General features: G+C 47.0%; 1 protein-coding gene and 1 long non-coding RNA gene across 6 annotated transcripts in view; one reads left to right on the forward strand and one right to left on the reverse strand.

Moving 5' to 3' along the window:
- Positions 1–3,367, reverse strand: part of UBE2V1 (ubiquitin conjugating enzyme E2 V1) — a 29,489-nt gene extending 26,122 nt beyond the window's left edge. Inside the window, exons 1-2 of one of the 5 annotated variants that reach the window (XM_020906239.2) lie at positions 3,158–3,367; positions 2,753–2,849 (exon numbers count right to left, since the gene is read on the reverse strand). In XM_020906239.2, coding sequence (XP_020761898.2) covers positions 2,753–2,849; positions 3,158–3,346 — 286 coding nt within the window. In that variant the 5' untranslated portion in view covers positions 3,347–3,367. Of the gene's footprint in view, positions 1–439; positions 768–1,006; positions 1,100–2,752; positions 2,850–3,106; positions 3,128–3,157 lie in introns of those variants that run through there. The other 4 variants (XM_020906238.2, XM_070472749.1, XM_020906240.2 and 1 more) reach the window with 4 other exon arrangements.
- Positions 3,273–9,343, forward strand: LOC139036798 (uncharacterized). Its single transcript, XR_011489661.1, has 2 exons — positions 3,273–3,618; positions 8,429–9,343. It is a non-coding gene; the product is annotated as an uncharacterized lncRNA (long non-coding RNA).

Raw genomic sequence — 9,343 nt, forward strand, 5'->3', positions numbered from 1 at the left:
CTTCACCCAGGATCGCAAACTTCTACCAACCGCCCTACTCAGAGCTCGCCTCCTAAAACCTAACATCTATCTATCTCCTCAAATAGGGGCCTGGTAATGATCGACTTCACTTTCACGCATTGGAGAAGAAAATGGCAACCCACTCCAGTGTTCTTGCCTGGAGAATCCCAGGGACGGGGAAGCCTGGTGGGCTGCCGTCTATGGGGTCGCAGCGAGTCGGACACGACTGAAGCGACTCAGCAGCAATAATGGGGTCATTGCACTTTCAGCTGCTCCAACCAAATCCCTCTGGAATCTGAGAAATCCCTCTCCCCTTCTCACGTATCCTGTGGAGATGCCCCTTATCCCAGCTCCCCCACCGCAAAAGCTGCCATCCCAAGACGCCCCCTTTCTAATCAGCGTAAAAATTTTCTCAGCTAACCCAATCCCCCAAACTTACACGGATCATGCCCTTAACCAACGGGGCATCCTCTCAAGTCACCCCTCAGGATCCCGTTTCCTTCCCTCATTCTTCCTCAGGGGCTTCTGTGAAGTCGGGGCCAAACGGACATCCCCAAGGCTCCTCCCCCCGCTCAGACACCCAGCATTCAATAAAAGACTTCCATTTCTTTGGGGGCGCCTCCTCGTTCTCTAGGGGACCCCTCCATCTCGTCTAAGGAGCCGCCGGCCCCCGACTCCTCCGGAGTGGCCCTGGGCTCGCCCCTCCCCCGCTCCGGCCCTTCTGCAGCGCCGCGGGGCCGGGCCCTTCCTCTCCGTAGGGCCCTCACGCCGCCCGGGGGAGCCTCTGCCTCACCGCGCCGCCCACAGGCCCCTCAGGCCCCCGCCCGTGCTTCCGGCCACCGCCTGCTCCTCCTCCCCGCTCAGGCCGCCCGCGTCGCCGCCGCGGGGCCCGGCGGACAGCGGCCCTGCAGAGGCCCTTGCCCCGCAGCAGGGGCCTGTGCGGGTCTCCGGTTCCCGGCCCAAGCCCATGCCCCCTCGGCCGGCTGGGCCCGGCGCCCCCGCTCACCCGAGCCCGTGGTGGCTGCCATCTTGCGTCGCTGTCGCTCAAAGGCCGGCCCCTTCTTCACCCCCCCACCGGCCCCGGGCTCTTCTGCGCAGGCGTACGCGCAGGCGCGGACGCCTCACTGACGCCTGCTCCGCGGGCCGCTCGACCCGTTGCCTGGAAGGTTTTTTTTTTTTTTAATCTGCCCTTTAGAGCGAGGAAACATTTGCGTGCGTGAGGGCCCAGCAATCTTCAAGGCCCTCCAGGCTCTGGTGCGAGGCAGGTATTGAGGTGCTTGGTGAGAAGGGCTAGGGTAATCAGACTTGGAAGGGTGTGACTAAAAGATAAAAGAGCGCCTATTGTCATAATCTATAATACAATGTAATTTGGAAAAAAAGAAAAAACTCACCAGAACCCAAAAACTTGAATCACTATGCTGTACACCTGAAACTATACCTCAATAAAAACAAGTAAGTAGATGCAAATTTATAATATTGTTTAAAAGCACTGATCTTGCCCTGGGCATTTTCCTTTGTGAGGTTTGGGTTAAAGTTAAAAATGAGGGCGAGAGGGGTTAAGACATTTATGTAAACTCAGCCCTTAAGTAATTGAGTCAGAATTTGAACCCAGGCCATATGTCTTGCTTCCAAGATCAATGCTGCCAGGCCAGAAGGGGCCTGAAGCAGGGCGGTTAAAGGATTCGGTGGCATATATATATATAAAGGTGGCAGGGAAAACATTCACTCATTCATTCACTCATTAACTCAATCAAATATTTAGTAAGTATCTACTATGTGCCAGACACTTTCATAGGTTCTGTGGAGGGATATACATCCCTGAAGAAGCAAGCTCCTGCTCTCATGGGCTTACCTTTTAGTTGGAGGCAGGAAGCAAGTAAACAAATAGGGAAGAACCTAACTATAATAGGATAGGAAATAAACCAGGGGAGGAGTGGTCAGACCTCTTATGGAAGTCACATTTCAACAGAGACCTGAACGATGAGAAGGGGATAGTGGGAGTGACATGTGCAAAGGCCCAGGAGACATATATTTGCAAATGTTAAATTCAAGAAGTTGACTCCTCTATCATAAGTGGTCTGAGAAGCCCTTATGTGGATGTGAAGACTGAGGCTGGGAGAGATGAAAGGTCTGCCTCAAGGTGGCACCGCTACACATTGGCAGAGAAAGGACCAGAACTTTCAGTACAAAGGAACAAGGAAGCTGGACACCTGCACCCAATTCACGTCGTTCTGACAGCCGTGCCTCCTCAGCATCTCTCTACCCCATCCTCATCTAGGCTCCCCGTCTCCCACGTGGAGGATCCCAGCAGCCTCCATTCTTGCCCCCATGTTCCATTCTCCTTATGACAGCCTGAGTCTGCTCAGTTGTTCAGTTGTGTCTGATGGTAGCCCGCCAGGCTCCTCTGTCCATGGAACTCTCCAGGCAAGAATATTGGAGTGGACAGCCATTCCCTTCTCCAGGGGATCTTCCCCACCCAGGGGATGGGTTGCCATTTCTTTCTCCAGGGGATCTTCCTGACCCAGGGATGGAACCTAGATCTCCCGCACTGGGGGCAGATTCTTTACTGTCTAAGCCACCAGGGAAGGCCCTTCCCACCACTGGCGACATACAGTCATCTTGACATTATAGTCTGTATCAAGTGATTCAAATTTACCTTGAAGGGCACACAAAATATTTGCCCCGGACTTTCAGTCACTGTAAAATGTCATATAGCAGATGGGAAGTATTAGGGTTCCTAAAGTGGACTCACCTCTGGAGTGAAATTTTCTGGGTTCGAGTTCGCCGCTCACTTGGCTGTGGGACTTGAGGCAAGAGACTTGAACCTCTCCTGGCATCAATTTCCCCTTCTGAAAAGGGTGATAAGGATACCAATCTCATGGGGTTGCTATGGAGATAAAATGCGTTGATAAACGCTTGGCCACCTAGAGAGGCGGGGACATCTACCAAGCTGTCATATTCAGCTTTTAATCCTCACAGCTCAATGACACGACAGCGCCTACGAATATTCTCATTTTAGAGATGAGGAAACAGACGCAGAGCTAACAGGTGGAGGAGTTAGGGTTAGAACAAAAGCCTCTTATTCATGATGCGCATATGTGTTTACCCGCATAGATCCCTTGGTTCCCGCGGGGAATGTCTGTCAAGCGAAACTGACCATAAAAAATTTCTGCACAGGCCGGCTGGCAGGAGGACTAGGTGAAGCACGACAGCCCGGGGCATGCTGGTTGTTGTAGTCCAGCGGCGCGGCAGAGCCTGTTGGGAGTTGTAGTCCTCCGCGTGCTAGAGAACTCTCGGAGATGCTCTGCCCGCTGCCCGAGGTCACAGCCAGTCCCCAGAGCCGCATCGCTCTGGCGCCTGCGCCCCAACCTCTCCCTACGCTTGACCTGGTAGCTTCAACTGATGCCAATGCGAGTCCCGTTTTATCGGATGCGTGGGAAGGTGAAAATGGCTAATACAACTAAAGAATTTAGAAAACAGCTTGACACAGCGGGAGGGCTATAGACGTATTGACTGCTACTGTCATTATTTCCTCAGTGACCTTTGCAAAGTGCCTGTTATCTCCACATTTGTCAGACGTGGAAACTGAGACTCGGTGGAGTAAGATGGCTTCCCCAGGTCAGGCAACAGGAGAGAAGTAAAATCGGGTTTGGAATCCAGTTCTTTTAACCCTGGGGCGCTCAGTGTTCTCTCTGTGGTGAGGGAGCTGAAGCCTGGGAAGTTTTAAGCAAAATGAAGTGGGCAGGTTTGCATTTTAACAAAGTGCAGCCTGGCTGCCTCAAGGAAATTGAGTTCAGCCGCAGCAAGACTGGAGGTGAGAGGTTCAGAGAGGAGGTGTGCTGTACATTTTTTACTACCAGGCCAGTCATGTCCTTCTGTCCTTCAGAAGCCTGGTTTTGTTTAGAAGGCCGAAGGTTCAGCTTCCAGGTGTGAATCCAAGCCAGTCACAGGCACTGCCATTTCCTCTTGCCAGTGGTTGGTCCAGGGGTGTGCCTGTGACCTAGTTCTTTCTGACCAGTGAGTTGGGGAGAAGGCATGTTTGGAAGTTTCCTCTCATGAAAATAGCTGGGGAGAAAGCCTTTTTTGGTCCCCTTTTCCCCCCGTATAATATGATTTTGTGATGGCTGGAGCTGTGACAATCATTAAGATACCATGAGGCACAAGCCCGATGCTGAAACGCCAACACACCAAAAAGATGCCAGCACAGAAAAATGGCAAGAGCTAGACAGGACCTGGATGATGTAGTTGAGCAGTTGAACAAATCTCGGAGCTGCCTACCTATAGGCTTCTTAAGACATGTGATTTGATTAGGTCATACCTGAATGGTTTAGTGCTTTTTTCCTACTTTCTTCAATTAAAGTCTGAATTTGGCAATGAAGAGTTCATGATCTGAGCCACAGTCACCTCCCAGTCTTGTTTTTGCTGACTATATAGAGCTTCTCCATCTTTGGCTGCAAAGAATGTAATCAGTCTGATTTCAGTATTGGCCTTCTGGTGATGTCCATGTGTAGAGTCTTCTCTTGTGTTGTTGGAAGAGGGTGTTTGCTATGACCACTGTGTTCTCTTGGAAAAACTCTGTTAGCCTTTGACCTGCTTCGTTTTGTACTCCAAGGCCAAATTTACCTGTTATTCCAGGTAGCTCTCAACTTCCTACTTTTGCATTCTAGACCCCTATAATGAATAGGACATCTTTTTTGGGTGTTAGTTCTAGAAGGTCTTCATAGAACTGTTCAACTTCAGCTTCTTCACCATTACTGGTCGGGGCATTGACTTGGATTACTATGATACTGAATGGTTTGCCTTGGAACTGAACAGGGATCATTCTGTCATTTTTGAGATTGCATCCAAGTACTGCCTTTTGGACTCTTTTGTTGACTATGATGGGTACTCCATTTCTTCTAAGGGATTCTTGCCCACAGTAGTAGATATGATGGCCATCTGAGTTAAATCCAGCCTTTCCAGTCCATCTTGGTTCACTGACTCCTAGAATGTCGATGTTCACTCTTGCCATCTCCTGTTTGACCACTTCCAATTTGCCTTGATTCGTGGACCTCACATTCCAGGTTCCTGTGTAGTATTGTTCTTTACAGCATCGGACTTTACTTCCATTACCTGTCACATCCACAACTGGGTGTTGTTTTTGCTTTGGCTCCATCTCTTCATTCTTTCTGGAGTTATTTCTCCACTCATGTCTTCAGGCAGTGATCAAGATCACCCCCAGGAAAAAGAAATGCAGAAAGGCAAAATGGTTGTCTGAGGAGGCCTTACAAATAGCTGTGAAGAGAAGGTAAAGCAAAGGAGAAAAGGAAAGATATTCCCATCTGAATGCAGAGTTCCAGAGAATAGCAAGGAGAGATAAGAAAGCCTTCCTCAGTGATCAGTGCAAAGAAATAGAGGAAAACAATAGAATGGGAAAGACTAGAGATCTCTTCAAGAGAATTAGAGATACCAAGGGAACATTTCATGCAATGATGAGCCCAATAAAGGACAGAAATGGCATGGACTTAACAGAAGCAGGAGATATTAAGAAGAGGTGGCAAGAATACACAGAAGAACTAACTATACAAAAAAGATCTTCATGACCCAGATAACCACGATGGTGTTATCACTCACCTAGAGCCAGACATCCTGGAATGTGAAGTCAAGTGGGCCTTAGGAAGTATCACTATGAACAAAGCTAGTGGAGGTGATGGAATTCCAGTTATGCTATTTCAAACCCTAAAAGATGATGCTGTGAAAGTGCTACACTCAATATGCCAGCAAATTTGGAAAACTCAGCAGTGGCCACAGGACTGGAAAAGGTCAGTTCTCATTCCAATCCCAAAGAAGACAATGCCAAAGAATGTTCAAACTACTGCACATTGCACTCATCTCACATGCTAGTAAAGTAATGTTCAAAATTCTCCAAGCCAGTCTTCAACAGTACATGAAGTGTGAACTTCCAGATGTTTAAGCTGGATTTAGAAAAGGCAGAGGAACCAAACATCAAATTGCCAACATCGCTGGATCATTGAAAAAGCAAGAGAGTTCCAGAAAAACATCTACTTTTGCTTTATCAGTTTAGTCAGTTCAGCTCAGTTCCTCAGTCATGTCCTACTCTTTGTGATCCCATGGACTGCAGCATGCCAAGCCTCCCTGTCCATCACCAACTCCCAGACTTTACTCAAACTCGTGTCCATTGAGTTGGTGATGCCATCCAACCATCTCATCCTCTGTCATCCCCTTCTCCTTCCACCTTCACTCTTTCCTAGCATCAGGGTCTTTTCAAATGAATCAGTTCTTCACATCAGGTGGCCAAAGGATTGGAGTTTCAGCTTCAGCATCAGTCCTTCCAATGAATATTCAGGACTGATCTCCTTTAGGATGGACTGGTTGGACCTCCTTGCAGTCCAAGGGACTCTCAAGAGTCTTCTTGAACACCACGGTTCAAAAGCATCAATTCTTCAGCGCTCAGCTTTCTTTATAGTCCAACTCTCACACCCATACATGACTACTGGAAAAACCATAGCTTTGACTAGACGGACCTTTGTTAGTAACATAATATCTCTGCTTTTTAATATGCCATCTAGGTTGGTCATAACTTTTCTTCCAAGGAGCAAGTGTCTTTTAATTTCATGGCTGCAGTCACCATCTGCAGTGATTTTGGAACCCCCCAAATGAAGCCTCTCACTATTTCCATTGTTTCCCCATCTATTTTCCATGAAGTGATGGGGCCAGATGCCAATTAATCTTAGTTTTCTGAATGTTGAGTTTTAAGCCAACTTTTTCATTTTCCTCTTTAACTTTCATCAAGAGGCTGTTTAGTTCTTCTTCACATTTGCTTTATTGACTACACCAATGCCTTTGACTGTGTGGATCACAACAAATTGTGGGAAATTCTTAAAGAGATGAGAATACCAGAGCACCTTACCTGCCTCCTGAGAAATCTGTATGCAGGTCAAGAAGCACCAGCTAGAACCAGACATGGAACAACACACTGGTTCCCAATCAGGAAAGGAGTACGTCAAGGTTGTACATTGTCACCCTGCTTATTTAACTTATATGCAGAGTACATCATGCAAAATGCCAGGCTAGGTGAAGCACAAACTGGAATCAAGATTGCTGGGAGAAATATCAATAACCTCAGATATGCAGATGACACCACCCTTATGGCAGAAAGTGAAGAAGAACTAAAGTGCCTCTTGATGAAAGTGAAAGAGGAGAGTGAAAAAGTTGGCTTAAAACTCAACATTCAGAAAACTAAGATCATGGCATATGGTCCCATCACTTCATGGCAAATATATGGGGAAACAATGTAAACAGTGAAAGACTTTACTTTGGGGGGCTCCAAAATCACTGCAGATGGTGACTGCAGCCATGAAATTAAAAGACGCTTGCTCCTTGGAAGAAAAGTTATGACCAACCTAGATGGCATATTGAAAAGCAGAGACATTACCAACAAAGGTCTGTCTAGTCAAGGCTGTGGTTTTTCCAGTGGCCATGTATGGATGTGAGAGTTGGACTATAAAGAAAGCTGAGCGCCATAGAATTGATGCTTTTGTTTTTTTTTTTTTGTGATTGGCTTTATTATTTACGATGTGATAAAATTTATGTGTTTAATATATGATTAAAAAGTGTATTTTTCCGTTTGGGAGTAGAGTGTTCAACATAGGTCCATTGAGTTAAGTTTGGTTTGTTTATCTATGTGTTAGGGGAGTGGGTAATTTCCTGGGTTCTGTCTTGTCACAATAAAAATTTGAAGCAACAGACGTTAAAGCCTTCAGTGCGTCACAGCTCTCTGATAGTCCGTATTACAGTTCTCAGACAGATCAGTTTTATTTAGAAAATAAAGGAAAATACATCCTCGAGGTGTGAGGGCATGCTGACCCAAAAGACATGAAGAGAAGAGAGAGAGAAAGAGAAAAAGAGAGAGAGGGAGAGAATGGAGGAAAGAGAGAGAGAGACCCCCAGCCCTTTGGCTCCTCTTTTTATGTTTTTTCCCTCCCCCTGGGCCTGCCCTATGTAAATTGGGCTAACCAGGAATGCTGTTTGTTCTACCTGAGGTCCTCACTCAGGTCCTCAGACCTTCCCTTGTTCTATTTTCAAGGGCTTTTCCCTTCTTTGTCTTTTAGCCACCACCATTTTGGACTCCTTTTCCCTATTCTAACTACCTAACATTCCACCCTCAAGAGATGGGAGGCCCAATTCTTTGGGAATAGGGGCATCGAGGTCTTTCTGGCTTCTTCCTGCTGAACTGGAACAGCAAGGGGTATTGGGCTTCCCCCTCTTGATAGTCTCAGGCCTCAGAGTCCTTATAGCAGTGTCCATCTAAGGGTGAGTGTTATTTTTCATGGTTGGCTGTAGTTTTATATATCCTTGTTGAACTGGAACTGCATGTTGTAGCTTGTTGACAGGTGTATTGAGTGTCCTCTTCTGTTTTCCTCCACAGCTTGACTCATGAGTAGTGAATCCAGGAGTCATATTCTGGTACCTTGACCGCCTCTATGATCTCAAAATTGGAGACTACTGCATATCCAGCTCTTCTTTTCCCATCCAGGACAAAGCTGCTTCCATCAGTATACCAGATTTCCTTAGGATTGATCAGAGGATCTTCTGACAATTCCTCTCGGGGTTTTGTCCAGTGGTCCAAGGTTTCTGCCACATCCAGTTGCACCCTGGCTCCAGCCCTGTGATGGTTATCTATGACAGGCAGGCTGCGAATTGATGCTTTTGAACTGTGGTGTTCGAGAAGACTCTTGAGAGTCCCTTGGACTGCAAGGAGATCCAACCAGTCCATCCTAAAGGAGATCAGTCCTGAATATTCATTGGAAGGACTGATGCTGAAGCTGAAACTCCAATCCTTTGGCCACCTGATGCGAAGAGCTGACTCATTTGAAAAGACCCTGATGTTGGGAAAGATTGAAGGCAGGAGGAGAAGGGGATGACAGAGGATGAGATAGTTTGATGGCATCACCGACTCAATGCACATGAGTTTGGGTAAACTCGGGAGTTGGTGATGGACAGGGAAGCCTGGTGTGCTGTGGTTCATGGGGTTGCAAAGAGTCGGACACGATTGAGCGACTGAACTGAACTGAACTGAGACTGAAGACGTGATAATAAATATCATTATTATGTAAGCTGCTCTTAAGGGTAATTTGTTATCTACAGCCAAGGAAGCTGGCACAGTGTTCCAGGAAAGAGATATATGGACTTGTACTGTTCCACAGCCTTCACTCAAAAACACTATTCTCAACAAGGCAGGAAAAAACACCCGGGCAGTTTTGGGATCTCTGAGATGTGAAAGACGTGAATAGTTTGAAAAAGTATATTCAAAATGTAACAAAATGCAATATATGTTACAAGA

Source organism: Odocoileus virginianus, chromosome 9 (assembly GCF_023699985.2).
Source record: "Odocoileus virginianus isolate 20LAN1187 ecotype Illinois chromosome 9, Ovbor_1.2, whole genome shotgun sequence".
Taxonomy (NCBI): Eukaryota; Metazoa; Chordata; class Mammalia; order Artiodactyla; family Cervidae; genus Odocoileus; species Odocoileus virginianus.